The sequence below is a fragment of the Protomyctophum bolini genome (genome assembly GCF_963924005.1).
Source record: "Protomyctophum bolini genome assembly, chromosome: 18".
Taxonomy (NCBI): Eukaryota; Metazoa; Chordata; class Actinopteri; order Myctophiformes; family Myctophidae; genus Protomyctophum; species Protomyctophum bolini.
This window is the reverse complement of record NC_137879.1, coordinates 25914552-25929362: the sequence shown is the minus strand read 5'-3', so window position 1 is coordinate 25929362 and position 14811 is coordinate 25914552. Positions and strand designations below refer to the sequence as shown.

The following is a 14811-nucleotide window of genomic DNA, read 5'->3' as shown; positions in this document are numbered from 1 at the left end:
CACTGACTCCTTAGCTGGGAGAGAGATGAAATAGGGACCCGCAATTCTCAACAGCACTATCATCAGTAAAGAAAAGGCGGCGATCTGCTTTCTCTAGTATTCCAGTCCCACTGATCTTTGAAGCTACTTTACTTTTAAACTTTTATTGCACCTCCATCGAGCACCTGGTTGATTCTCTCTTTGTAGCACTATCATCAATGCCATAACAAAACACAGTGAGTGAACAAACACAAGAACGTCGAAAACTAACTAAAACCACGGTCGGGAGGTTGTGACGGAGAAACACATTTGTATGTTGTACCACTTAAACCCTCAATATTTATTCAACTTGACCATTGACCTTGTGAGCTTGTAGATCTGCTAAAAAAACATATGATTATGAAAAACATATACAGCCTATTATACTGCATACTGTTGTCGTGAGAAGCTCCGCTCAATCCGAGCCATAAGGCAAGCTGTAAAGAAATGCAAGCGATGCAAATTAGCACCAATATCCGGCACAGCAGGTGTCAATTGCTTGATAATTAACCACGGCAAGGATGGAGGGGGAGAGCGAAGAGATTAAACGTGGGCCCAATTAAATGCCCACGGTGAGGAAAGCGAGCCCGCTCGGTGCATAGATCCCGTGTGATCCGAGTTCACACAACTCTGCAGCGTACCGGCAGATCACTGGTCACCGATATTGCCGTCAGAGCAGGATTTTCAATGCCTGTTTACTTGTTTGTGCCGCATGTTTTTTGGGAATGCAGGGTAATTTGGATTCATCGCCCATCCTAAAATAGTCCCTGGTTTGATTCTCATCTGGATACAATCAAATAAAACATTATTCCTATACTGCCGATACAATTAGACATGAAACACTTTTAACCAATATTGGGCATGTCATTATAGGGGAACATTGTAACCTCTTATATCCATATTTTATAGATTTAATATCTGTAAAGTCTTGTAAAGTAATACCCTGCTACTTCGCAGATCCACAAGCTCACAACGCCTTGTGATGCGAGGTGTTGTTGTTAATGCTTGTAAATCGTCTATTTTCACTATTTTAAATTGTAATATAAGAATAATAAAAAAGGGAACTTTTTTGGACAAGGATTCCACCCAACAGCTATGATTTCCAAATATGTCTAATGCAATGCATTGTGAGCTTTGCAGTTCGGTTGTTTTGTCAACAGGTATTCCTGAAGCAAGTTGGTGCTATTGTTGCCAGGTTGGAGGATGAGACCACTTTGCAACATAAAGGTTTTTGCAGATTTCAGCCATGAAAAATAAGTTACTAATTCAAACAGGAATACAATAAAAATCCAAAGACAGATACAAAAGGCTAAATAAGTATTTTGGCTAAGTTATTCCAATTTAGCTGAACTTTAAAGGGGCAATACTACTAAGGGGATGGGGTGCCATTATCAGCAAAGTAATCATATTATACAACAGAAAATAAAATGTATGAATAATGACATTTAATTATAAGACAAGGATGTGTATAAAAAATAGATATGTTTGCAAATAATAAGGTGAAATTGGAAGAAAAGAAACCCCCCAAACAAATCAAAAAGTAGTATTTGGAAAATGTGTTTCTCAGGAAGTGTGAGCAAATATCGATTATTCATTTTAAAAACCTTGAGCAAATTCGGTGAGGCAACAATTTGGAGTACAAAGCAAGTGACAAAGCCCATAAGACCGGGCTTCCTCATTAAGGTTTGATAGAGGTTGTAGATCAAGTCCAGACATGGTTATTTATGAATTACTAAACAAGGTCAGATTCTGTATACACTATACAGTCAACACAAACACACACAGGCCTGCTCTCGACGGGCACCGGCGCTCACAACTTCAAAAAACAGACTCTGAATTAACTGAAGCAGACGTACCACTGACCTTCAGTTTAGGTCTGATAGTGTGCGTGCGTACGTGCATGTGTGTGAGATGGTGGGGGCAGGCAGTGTTCGGAGTAAGCTTGTGAAAGTAAGCTGCCAGACTGGGAGACAATTTCTGTAAACAGGGGCACGTGTTGGAGACTGTGAAGAGCGGTAAGTATTGTACAGGAGGTACGCAATTGGCCAACAAACAATTAACCTGACAGCAATGACAGAGATACTGTACATGCTGAGAAAAGGAAGCTTTGTACAAGCTAACTTAGTCAATTAGCCCCTCCTTACACACAACTGGAAAATCCCAACAAGACGGTAAGGTTGACAGTTGACGGCAATGTTAATCTAGTTATTCAATTAAAGAGTCGATAAAATGTGAATACATAAGGCTGTGATAAACAAATGATCGCCATCCATGTGCATAATGTATGCATGTGTGCATCATTTCAGACTTTTAGCTTAATGTTTAATATTTCATATTGTTCAGATTAGTAAGTAGCTGTTCCTCCAGAGATGGCATGACATCATACTTATGGCTATAATAAGTATTATTATTGATTTGCGTGACCAGTCAGTTGAGCGAAGCCGACCTAAATTCTGGTAAATTGTTCAAATGGTTATGTTTAGGCATGAGGTTTATGGCTTATAGGATTAGGTTATAGGATTATGCTTAAGTTTAGGAATGGAGTTCGGGATAAGGACCTGAGAGGGTCATTATTGGGTAAAGGCCAATGAGATGGCTTGATCTGAAAGGAACAGCCAATAACTGGGTACTGGTTCAAGAATCACAAACCATCTACAGAATATGAGAGAATTAGTTATACTAGTAGCTCGAGACCCAAAAGAGAAATTTGATGTTGCACCGGGACCCAAATGAGTGAAAATAGCTGATCTCGCATCACGGTGTGACACGTTTTCTTGCCATTTCTATTTATTTTCTGAACATGTTGTTTCTAGGGTTAGAGTTATGTTTTTCATACTTGAAAGTGTTTATAAAATATATATAATAAAATAAAGGACTCATGGTCCATAAAGGGTGGTTCTGGTTCGTGACCCAAACATGGGTCAGGACCCACTGTTTGGGAAACAGTCTACTAACTAGTGTATACCCAGATCTGAATGCCTGGTCTGGCTTCTGGAGAACGAACCACTCATCCAATTGACTTGACATAGTGGACATATCACTTCCTTGCATCATCAGCAGTACAGTACACCTCAAATATTCCACTGTCCCGACAACAGCAGCAGCGGGTAACTGGGAGACACGGACGCCGCCATTGCCTTTCATAGACTTTGCATTGCGCCTCAATTTCCCAGAAGCCCTGAGAGGCATTCTTTCTGAGCCGTAAACAGGGAAGTGAACGACAACGCACATGCGCGAAGAGCAAGGAGTATGGTGCAGAAGGAGAGGCCACCCCCCCCCCAAAAAAACGGGAAAAAACCAGAATATTTTCTCTCGTTTGATGCGCTAGGACATGTGTACACGTTCTAGCAATCCGTCGGTTGGATTATGACGGTTAAAAGTGATCAAAAACAGTGAATTAAACAATGAAAAAAAAAAGTCAGGGATGTCGTGATCCGCACGGAAAGATCTCTTTATCAATTAAGTCTGGAATGTCGTGATCCGCAGTCAATGTGTTAAATATCTGATCTCAATATGGACCCATTATAGTGATTATACGTTTTGCCATAATCATGTAGCTCTACAACAGAGGCACGGCCATGAGTCAATGGTACGAAGAATGTTTAAAAATGCCCCAGTGTATTGACTTTATTTGTGCGTGCGTGTGTGAGTGTGTGCGTGTGTGGCTGAGCATGCATTTTGGGTTGTTTGCAGGCAACGGTCACCTTTGCATTGACTTTACATGCAATTGTGCCACACATAAGAGCACAGTCTGCGTACACGTCTGGAGAACTGCCGATCAGACAGACTTCACACGCACGCTGTGAAGTCACTGCATGTGTACGCTGTGGCATCATCTCACCAGTGCACACATCAGTATGAAGGCGATCAGTTCTCCAGATACGACAGAAGGACAGATAGATTTCTGTAATTTATAGTTGGATTGCACGCCCTGTCGCCCTAGTATAAATGGTGCTACTGTGAGTATGTGTATGTCTCTTCACAGATGTGTGGAAAGACCAGAGTACTTACAAAGTCCTTCTCCAGCTTGTCCAGCTCCTGCTTGTAGCTCTTCAGTCGGGTGCTGTACATGGCTCTGCTCTGGATAGGGATCTCACGCACCTCCAGGTCCATCTGCTCCACCTGCAGCACCACCACACCAATCACTGCATTAACCACTTAGGTCCTGTCTTCTACTTTGTCGTACAACAGTGGCAATTACACGTAGCAGAAATTACACTCTAGCCCAGGGGTTCTCTACCTTTTTGGCTCGGGACCCCCGGGAATGCTTTGGCCATGTCTCGCGACCCCCGCCCCCCCTCCCAACACGTTGTTAGCTTGAAATTAAATTATTGTCGGCAAGCAACATAAATTAAGTTTGCGACATACAAACAGTACAGCTTTATACAGGGAAGCACAAAAGAAGACTCAAAATGGACGATCACAATTACATTTTGCATCAATTGTAAGTCACAGTGGTACGTGTACATATGTTTTAAGATAATTTATTCACAGCTGCTCAAAACTTTACACTTCCTTACTTTAGTAACCATATTCATTGTAATAAGTGTCACTGTAATGATGCCAAATGTTGGCATCTATGGAAAAATAAAAGATACTCGACAGCAAGACATGTTGACAGTTGTGAAAATGTTTGACATTTTGAAATGAGGTACTTCAGTGGCATTAATTTTAATTTATTCCGATGTTTGTGTACAAATATAATACACATAACTGCTAGATCCTAGTGTCACGTAACTTTGATAAAAAAGTTGTCAGGCAAAACCGTGGATCTGTAAATACACAATCAAAATTTGAGGACCCTTCACTGTAAAAGATGCACGCAGGGGCCCGAACACTGTTGTACAGCGTGAAGTCAAAGTACATCTGACGTATGGCTAGACAGGCCTCCAACGGCATGTCTGCTAGGAAACTAATAACTGTGACATAATAAGACAACTGCGACAACAATTTGTCTGTCAGTTGACTTTCTCATTTTTTTTAAATGAGACGTGCACACTGGCACCTCAAGATAATGGCATGAAATGTGTCACGGGATGTCAGCTAAAGAGGAAATTACAGGAAATGTAATCACGCCAGTAGCGAAGTGGAAGCCTCCCCTCTGCCATATGAAGCACGTGTGTGTGTATATCATGTCACCGCCAGGATAATACAGGTGCCGTTCGTCTGGCACCGGTTGAAAACAATCGTCTCCTCCCCCACCCTTGTGTAAATTCATTATTTAGGAAATGGGAAGAGCAGAAAATTACTGATCAAAGACGTACCAACTCTCTGACTTCTTCAAGCTGTTTGTCGACATTTAGAACCAGCTGCGTCTTCTCTTCTGAAAGGGGGAAGAAAACACACAGACACACACAAAAAACACAGCAACATATTGATCAGTCGACGGAGCAGCAGTGCTTCATGACAAAACCAAACTCCCCCGCAATGGAAAGAGAGGGAGAGAGAGAAAGGAAACAACACACGAGGACGCATTTGAAGATATATTTACACATTCTCTCAGCACGAAGAGCCCACATTTGATGTCTCTTATTTATTGGCGTGTACGAGAGGGCCTTTGTTGGGGCTGTGTTGAGGAGAGGCACTGAGACACCTCGTGCCTGACTCAAAGGGAGAGGGAGGTGTCAGCTTTGCTCGCTTGCCAGAAGTCTTGAGTCCCACTCAGGATGACTAAAGCGCTGTTCGGCGCCTCACCCCGTGGCTGCACTTCACATTACCCGTTGAAACTCATTAGGACTTGCCAATGTTCCTAAGAAGCCTGTGTGTGTGTGTGTGTGTGTGTGTGTGTGTGTGTGCACTCGTGCCCATTCTGTGCTATGCTGAACATTGTTGTATGAGAGGTAACGTGAGTAGCATACTAGCGTTATAAGGTGCCACTTGATTGTTTTAACAAATAAAGTCCCATTTTAGAAATTGTGAGAAGAGCAGATGCATTTTGATCTTGTACATCTATTTTAGCTGTTTTTGACAATTTTACGGACGCCATGGTTAATGGATGAGAGTTAATAGAGTGATTAGGCAAGTCCATTTTAGTCATCAACATCTTATGCGATTGTTTTTGTCTGTTTATAGGTGCCCGTTTAATCTATATGGATGGATGTGTACGATTTTAAAAGCATGTTATGCTTCTCTAATGATCTATATACTGTAGTCGACAACAGCGTTACACGGCCTGGTCCGGTCACGTACAGTAGGGTACGATATAGCCTAGGTGGATTCCAATCCACGTCTAGATGGAGACGTGGATTCGTCTATACAGCATACAATGTTTTGCACCTTCAGTCTGTTTAACCTGTGTCACATACAGTCAACTCTACTTCAGAAAATACTAAAATGTATTGAAGAATTAAACTTTTATCAAACAAATAGCCATGTAGCCAAGAGTACTGAATATGGGCTTTAAAATTATTCGCATTAATTTCCATTAGTGTTGCATGTTGCTCTGACATGCTTGTATAGCTATGACTCATGAATGACACCAAATGTTTAATTTCATCTCAGCCCCAACAAAGATTTCGATATAAAAGTACAGTTACAAACAAGACTAAGAGGCCTAAAGGTACGGCTAGCTGTGCTATCCTCGCTGAACAAATCAATCAGATGCAGTTTATTCACCAGCTGCTGCTTGAGTCCTTACTACTACCAAGAAAGTGGATATCACTCCGTCCAGTTCTTAGGTCTTTATACTGTCTCCATCTCTATAAATGATGATACAGAATCAATTCATTCCTTATGTTGAACTGATCTGACCGCATCTGACTGCATCTGACCGAAGTCCACACCCACAACACCAGAGGGAGTGCAACAAACCATGTGCAACCCAGATTCGGCATAAACAAGGGACTAAATTATTTTCGCTGTAATGCCACCAAAATGTGGAACGCCCTACCAACAGTCATTAAGACATGTGAATCCCTTGACTCCTTCAAAACCGCTCTCAAAGGGCACCTACCTACGGACGGCTGCAATTCGAAACTGGCGCCCGTAAAATCTGAATCCCCCCCCCACCCTTTTTTCCCCTCACTGTATATGTTTCTTTTCCCTTTTTACCTCCTTTATGATGAATTCCTGTTCTGCTCTTTGACTATATAGTGTCTATTTGTACGTCTCTAAATGTTTTGATGAATTGAACAAGGTGGACCCTCTTGTAAACAAGTGTAATGCCTTATTGGGTCGTCCACTCAACAGTCTTTGAGTTGTGCTTGAAATGTACTGTAATTCTGCAAACTGTTAATACATATTTCAATCAATCAATCAAACCCTGTACACTCAAGACACACTCCATATATGGCCAGGACAGAATTAATTCCATATGTTGATCTGACCTCATAATGATCACTCAACCAGCTCAACAGAATGATTGATCTCCAGACATCTGAACTCACGGACACCAGATTAATAGTTTAACTCCTGCTTCTGAACTGTGCCGTATTTAAAGAAGCTCTGTTGTTTCAGCCCTCAAGGCGTCTTACTGGTAATATGGAGTGTGTTGTCCAACCTCAATGTGACATCATGGCATCAGGTGCAAACAAATCAGTCAGCTCCATATATGGGCACAAAAGGGGCCAAGCCCATTATGGTGATATACTGATGACATCAGGATCTCCAATTCTCCATAATGGGCACAAAAGGGACGAGGTCTAACAGATACAGAGATCTCCATGGGCATATCGGTTGGATCGGGGGTGCGCCACTAGCAGGCAAAAATATTCAAAAGGTTTAAAAATATATAGTAGCCCTAGTTGTGTAAAGCTGTATAGCTTAGGGCCAAAATAGATTTCTCATCTTAAACCATCCAGAATTTTCATTTTTCAAGACTGCTTTCTGAACCCAAAGTCACAACTCAACTTGGAGAAACAACAACATTCAGTTTGTATGTATGCACCACATATCCTAAACACCCTCTCAGAACTCTGTCTTGCTACAACTCTTATTGCCTAAGGGCCTTTCTCTGCCCCACCCTTCTCCCATTGTTTATATTGTCATTGTGTTTAGTTTCCAAGATGGCCGCAGCACCAGGACGGAGTGGGGCGGAGGTGAGCGGGTGTGGACGACATTATGCCCCTGGACTGGGATGCATTCACAAATTCAAGAGTCAAGACACCCGTCTTGCGTCTGTGTTTATTGGCCGCTCCAATGCATTTCCAATGGAAGCCCATATGGTTTGACCAAACATTTTGTTTGATGGTGGGGAGGGGGGGCAGATCACATCCATCAAAGCTGTGTTCAGAGACACAAGTCAGGTGTCAGGCAAGTGTCTTGAATGCAGCCCAGTAAGGGCATATGTCGACCCCGCCCGCTCACCTCCGCCTGAGAAAGGCCCTTAAAACTTGACGTGACCTATGGTTGGCGCAAGAGGGAAGGTCATGGGCCACCAAAATCAGCAGGTGTCATCCTCAAGGAAGTATGAAGGTCAATCCGGAGATATCTTGTTTGGGTCTTTTCCCTTCAACTACCTTGAACTCCATAAGCCATGAAGTTCTGATTTAGAGAGAGATAGATAAAAACAACAACTTATCTACATACATACAGTCAGGCACGGACCTACCGGGGGGAAGGGGGGTGTCGTTTCACTGCTTGCAAGGATGTACTTGGAACTTTGGGAGTCAGGTTCGGTGGGGCCTGATCAATCATGCGGTCACCCCGACTAAATAATCACAATTATGATGTAATACAATGTTTATGTGTTCTTTGAAAGGTTTTTGCCATATTTTTTGTCGATGCAAGATGAGAGTCAGGGTTCCTACTCCACCTAAATTGATATAAGGTCCACTTGACGTGAACCATCTCCATTTCCTGCCTCACAAGTTACAGAACCTCAAGTCAAGTACACTCCTTTTTTATCCATTTACATTTTGGACATCATTCCCAGATGTGACTGTTCAGCTGACAACAATTATTGGATCAGCTATCCATCACTGGTGAAACCTTTCAGTCCACCAAAGTTGGATAAATAATTACCAGCATTTTCAATAATTGAAATGCAGACTTGACAAAACTTCCAGCTCAAAGACGAATCACAAGGCTATCAGTGGTGGGATAGAAACAACCAATGCAAGAAACAAACAACCAAGATCTTCATTTCTTTTTGCTTTTTGCCAGTCCTCAAATTCATTTTTAAAACCCGTGTCCAACCTCACAGCCTACACGGTAAACAGCCAGAGGCGATTCTCTGCAAGGTGAGACGGTGCTCATTCTCTGTGCGGATTCGGGCCTGAGAGGTTGGGCCGTGAAATATGCATGGATATTTACTGGGACTACAGCCCGCCGCACGGAGGCATTGGATGGACAGATGGAGCAAGAGTTTTGTAAATAGAGTGCAGGACAGGTGAAAAAAAGAAAAAATATATAAGGTTGGGCATGGCGAGTGAAGATTTTTTATTTCATCTGCACTCAATATTTATGCACCGATGATTGACAGGCTTCTCTCTTAGTCTTTTCCATACACATTCCTAACAAGAGGGGAGAGAACTTTTACTTTCAGGTTTAAGGATGCGAATGGCATCGTATTCTTGTTCCAACCTTTCCTTTGACCATACATATTTGGTAGAGGTGGGCATCAGAACAAAATAAATATCCAAACATGCATTAATTTGATTCTTGCAATGTTCCATGAATGTACTGTAATATATGCAGTCAAAGACAGTCATGGGCATTTCATTTCTCATGATGCTCAGTTCATCATCAGTGCAGAATGCTACAGACATGCAAACAAATGACACAATGACCCTTTGTGTGTAGCTGTTGTCTCAGAGGGCTTTTGAGCCATGGGCAAAATTGATTGAGACATCAGAACAGAAAGCAGAGAAAGCTCTTAATCAGCAACATCATTTAAATTTGAGTGCAAACTATTCTGCCGGTAGCAGAGGACACAGGACAATGATTTTTTTTTACAGTGATGGCTTTACTGGCTTTGTACGTACATTCATACAGTAGGTGCTTGTTTGACACAATGGGGGGTGACAGGAGACGATGTGGAATAGCTGCTCAAGAGAAGTTGAGCTATCGCTATTGAATAGGGTGAAATTTGTGGGAGCCCAGCAGCCCACAGGCAGAAGGAGCTGTCCCAATTATGAGCAGTACTACCAAGCAGTGTACACAGCTTGCAGAAAAGAGGGCACTAGGCAGTACTACCAAGCAGTGTACACAGCTTGCAGAAAAGAGGGCACTAGGCAGTACTACCAAGCAGTGTACACAGCTTGCAGAAAAGAGGCAACCTGCAGATTGCAAACAACACTGTAGTACTGTAATTGTGCCATGTAAACATGCGCTGGTCCGTACACACTGCAAATGAAAACAAGTGTGCAAAACAAGGGGTGATGGTACGATTTGAATAGCCTGCATCTATCTAATATGCCCTATTTTGGGAATATTATTATATGTGAAATGAAAATGACAGCTGTCATAATAATAATAATAAATAGAAAGAAAACTGCTGGTCAAACGCATGCTTTAACTACATTAGTGATGCAGCGTTTATCTCTGTAAGGTGATACACTACACTGTTCTTGACTGTAATGTATCTCCATCTATGATGATTACTGTGACTAATCATTATAGAGCATGACAAAAAAAGACCAGACCATGCATTGTTAGAAGTCCAGTGGCAGTTACAGTTGCATAAAAGCATTGATTTCTGTTTGGTATTCATTTTATAAGTCTGACACAAAGTATGCTGGTGAAAGTGACTTGGCTGAGGCACGAATGAAAAACAATCTAGGTATTATCTTATAAACAACAAAAAAGGTTATTGGGTGACAATCGAGTTTAACAGTCATGTTTGGTTCAAGTAAAAGAAAGCTCAAGTGACACTGACAGTATGAACCACTCTCAAATACAGGAGATCTAGTCTGATCTGGCATGAACATAAGCCACACAAGAACTCAGAGCCCCTGGGCTTGGCTCATAGACCGTAAAAAATATGGACAAAGCATTCCCCGGGTCTAACATGAACGTAAAATGAAGCCTGTCAGTCCTTGAATTGTAAGTCGCCATCTTTCTAGATCCGTTTGGGCCCAGCTGGCCCATTGGCTGGCCCAGACAACGAGGCGGGACTTCCCCCCTTCTTCTTAGTTGGTTTTTATTTTGACTCGAGTGGGTGGGGAATCCCGATCATAGACTGTAACGGTAGCCACGCCCCTCAGAACATGCACGACTTCATGGTAAAAAAAATTATAAATGGGACCATAATTTTCCAAAAAGAATATTATGACATGATATTACACAATATTAGAAATGAGACTTTAAACTAGTGACTGGAAGCAAAAAGTATTCATGACCATGTTTATTAAGGTAATACAGTCTAGGTGAAGTTGGGCCCAAACACATGGACTTCTATGGGGCTATGGGGTTTTTTGGGCCCAATGACAGCGCCACAACAGGCCATTATATGAACTTTCAGGAAATCCCGATTTCCTTGTGGCTTCACAAAATATCTGTCTGACTGCCCCCCTGGCTTGGCTTTGGTCTTTCTTTCCTGCGGCTCAACTCAGACATTGTCATGATGCTGTGGATCTACAAGCTTCTTGCTCCTCTCATGAACCTGGCTATGTTGTTTCACAGAGAGTACAACATTTAATAATCCACTGACACTGACAATATCACATCGGGAAACTTTGAGTCCCACTCACTCATTAACTTGCTAATGTTGAAAATGCAAACTTGCAAAGTAAGACTTTTGGGGACAAAAGATGCAATTGCTAGGGGGTGAGGGGGCAAAAAGTAATAAGTAAAGTAATCAGTAACTAGTTACTTTTGGCAGGGAGTAATAAGTAGTGTAACTATATTACTTTGTTTTAAGTAATAAGTAATACATTACTGTTTAAGAGTAACTTTGACAACACTGGTGATGGCTAACGCAACAACTGCAGCTTGAGAACTATAAAGAATGGTGGGAGAGCATAAACAAATAAATACAATTAAGATTACCTCAGATGCTTCAAGCAGGCCCCACAATTTCATAAAGCAAGAAACGTTGTTTATTATTTCCGATGTGGACACACAGTGTCCTCACAGTGGCCTCCACACATCAAAAGTCTCTATCTATCACCTTTTCAAAGACATCTGGAGGAGCAAGTCTGTCCATTTTTCACTGTTATTTATCTGTGGAGAGCTTGTTGATGCAGGGCCAGAGGAAACACTTCAACCAGTCTGTCATGCCAGCTCAACATCAGCAACATTCATACATCATGCATCCTTTTTCTCCTTTTAGCATCATTGTATAATCGTAGTCGTACCACTGTACTATTTTTGCAAACTGTTATTATTCAATGAATCGATCGACAGCAGTACAGGGTAGCCTTCAAGCCACTGAAGCCAGTGACACATATCACAACCCAAAAACAGGACATCCATATATCCATGGTCTATGGTAAGAAGAAAGTGGGTTACAACTACAGGCCAGGGGTACTAAATAAAGGACAGACCACATTGAATTTTTTTTGTTGTAATTTGCCATGTACACGTTATTGGCCAGTAAACTGTTCCGTTTTGTGGTGTGATTGGAAGGCCACATCAAGACGAGGGATTCTCATACACAACAAACAACTAAGGAGGATTGAACTAAATGGTGAAAGTATAAACAGCTAGAAAATAAAATATGATGTCCCTGGAAAACCAACTAAAAACAAGATCACACAATAACCTACACACGTGATGCTTTTGTAAGATTATGCATAAGTGCTGGTCGATATGACAAACAAAATGTTGTTTGTTGACATTTAGCTACCCTGAATTTCAAAGTGACAAGGTGGTCTTTAATTGTTACTGTTGTTATCTTATCTTGTGTACCGTAGATAAGTGTAATATTTACAGCAACTGTCTTAACATGCTATAAAATGACATTCTTGGCAATCGTGGATAATCAAAATGGTATTAAATAATAACATTAATCGTGGATAATCAAAATGGTATTAGACTTCAGAATACAGGATAAACGATGCACGTCCCTGATATCGCAATATTATGATATCGTGGACATGCTGGTTTGGTGAATTATTAACTCTTTTCATGGTACAATGAAATTTTAAAAATCTTCAATATATTTATAGATAGCCGATCTGTCATAATCAACATATTCCCCCCACCACCAGATACAGTAACTACAGTAGCATACTGAGCTGTATGAATGTGATAATGAACATTAATTCGACAATAATTTTGTAAGACATAATTGTCATAAGACATGCGACGTCACGTTACCACATCATAACAGTTATATAACAATATCGATGGGTGAAATAGACGAATGCCTTATATCAGCAAGCTGGTTTACATTACAGCTAAGCTGTCCTTCATTACGACTTAATCATTCTTACCTCCAGCTAGTTTCGGGATTTTGCCGAGTTTATTGGTGAGTTCTGCAGTGAGAGTGCTGAAGTCCTGCTCGTATGTTTGAAAGTCTGAAGACATTTTGATGCGGACGTTTGAAACGTTTTAAACAGGTGGTTTGATAGCTGCGTGACTGTTTGTTTGATAAGATGACAACAAACACAAACGCTCAGATGGAGTCAACTTCCGGGTTGTGTTACAGTCAACCTTGCTCGGCGAGGACAGATTTTCCTTCAGGGAACATCACATGAATCGTATTATTGCATAACATGTGAGACTGAGAGTGCGTTTAAGATGTGTGGTAGCTCATGATAAATAATAACGATGATAATAATAATAATAATAATAATAATAATAATAATAATAATAATAATAATAATAATAATAATAATAATAATAATAATAATAATAATAATAATAATAAAAAAACGTTATTTTGTATTTTCAACATGGAGTAAAACAATACAATATCCAAAAAACAAATGCATTGGAAAATAATGCAAATATAAATGCAATGCCGTATATGGTAGATTCTGTACATAACAAATATAACATATTCAATATTTATTAAAAAAAGTATATATACAGTGTTTGGTAACACTATATTTTAAAATAATAAATTGGCAAAATTGTCTACTGTGGCTGCCTCAGTGCCTCTATGTCAGTGGTTTTCATAGTGGGTTCCAGGGACCCCCAGTTTTGTAAAAACTATAGCATATTTTCAAATGGGGGTCCACGGGCCACGGCTAAATACATTCTGGGATCCTAAAAAAAAACCACTGCTCTACGTTATAAATATATATATATATATATATATATATACATACACACATACACACACACACACACACACACACACACACACACACACACACACAGGTATGCTGAAAAGTGCAGAGGTTTATGGCAGTTTAATATGTATGATTGTTGCTTTGCCGCCATCTACTGGATGTGATATCTTCACACTACAAAGCAAACTATACAGCCTCATTCATATTGTCCACCCAAAGTGATGCCACATTCACAATACAGTCCATTGACCCTATAACCCTTCTACTATCTCCACTTATGTCCTGGCCATTCTTCTTAATTACCATGACAGAAAATGGCAAAATCCGAATTAATTGTGCAGCATATGAAACCACAGTGCTTCCTTGGGTTCAATCCCTTTTGCATTGTATTTGAATTAAACAGTGTCTTTTTTGCAAACTGTTAATAAACTACGTCTTCCCATCTCATCCCATCACGCCCATCCTCTTTTTTTTCTTCCAAGTTTTCAAGCGATCCTAATCGATGTCTCCATTCCCGTCTTTACATACATTGCTTGTTACTTTCATCACTCGACGAGCTAGTTCTTGTTATTTTAGGTCCTTCTCACAGTTTGGCTCTTAGCTTATATTTATACTCAAGGGGGTTTAGCAATATTTATCGGCCATGTTTTCGACTCTCCTCCAATCAACAACG

The 14811-nt window shown here is 40.8% G+C and overlaps 1 protein-coding gene across 2 annotated transcripts in view; it reads right to left on the bottom strand.

Annotated features, from left to right (window-relative positions):
* The window catches only part of vti1a (vesicle transport through interaction with t-SNAREs 1A), a 154006-nt gene extending 140481 nt beyond the window's left edge, over positions 1–13525 (bottom strand). For both annotated transcript variants that reach the window (XM_080788694.1, XM_080788693.1), the window contains exons 1-3: positions 13335–13525; positions 5283–5341; positions 4030–4140 (exon numbers count right to left, since the gene is read on the bottom strand). In XM_080788694.1, coding sequence (XP_080644820.1) covers positions 4030–4140; positions 5283–5341; positions 13335–13428 — 264 coding nt within the window. In that variant the 5' untranslated portion in view covers positions 13429–13525. The remainder of the gene's footprint in view (positions 1–4029; positions 4141–5282; positions 5342–13334) is intronic.
* Positions 13526–14811: the final 1286 nt, after the last annotated feature.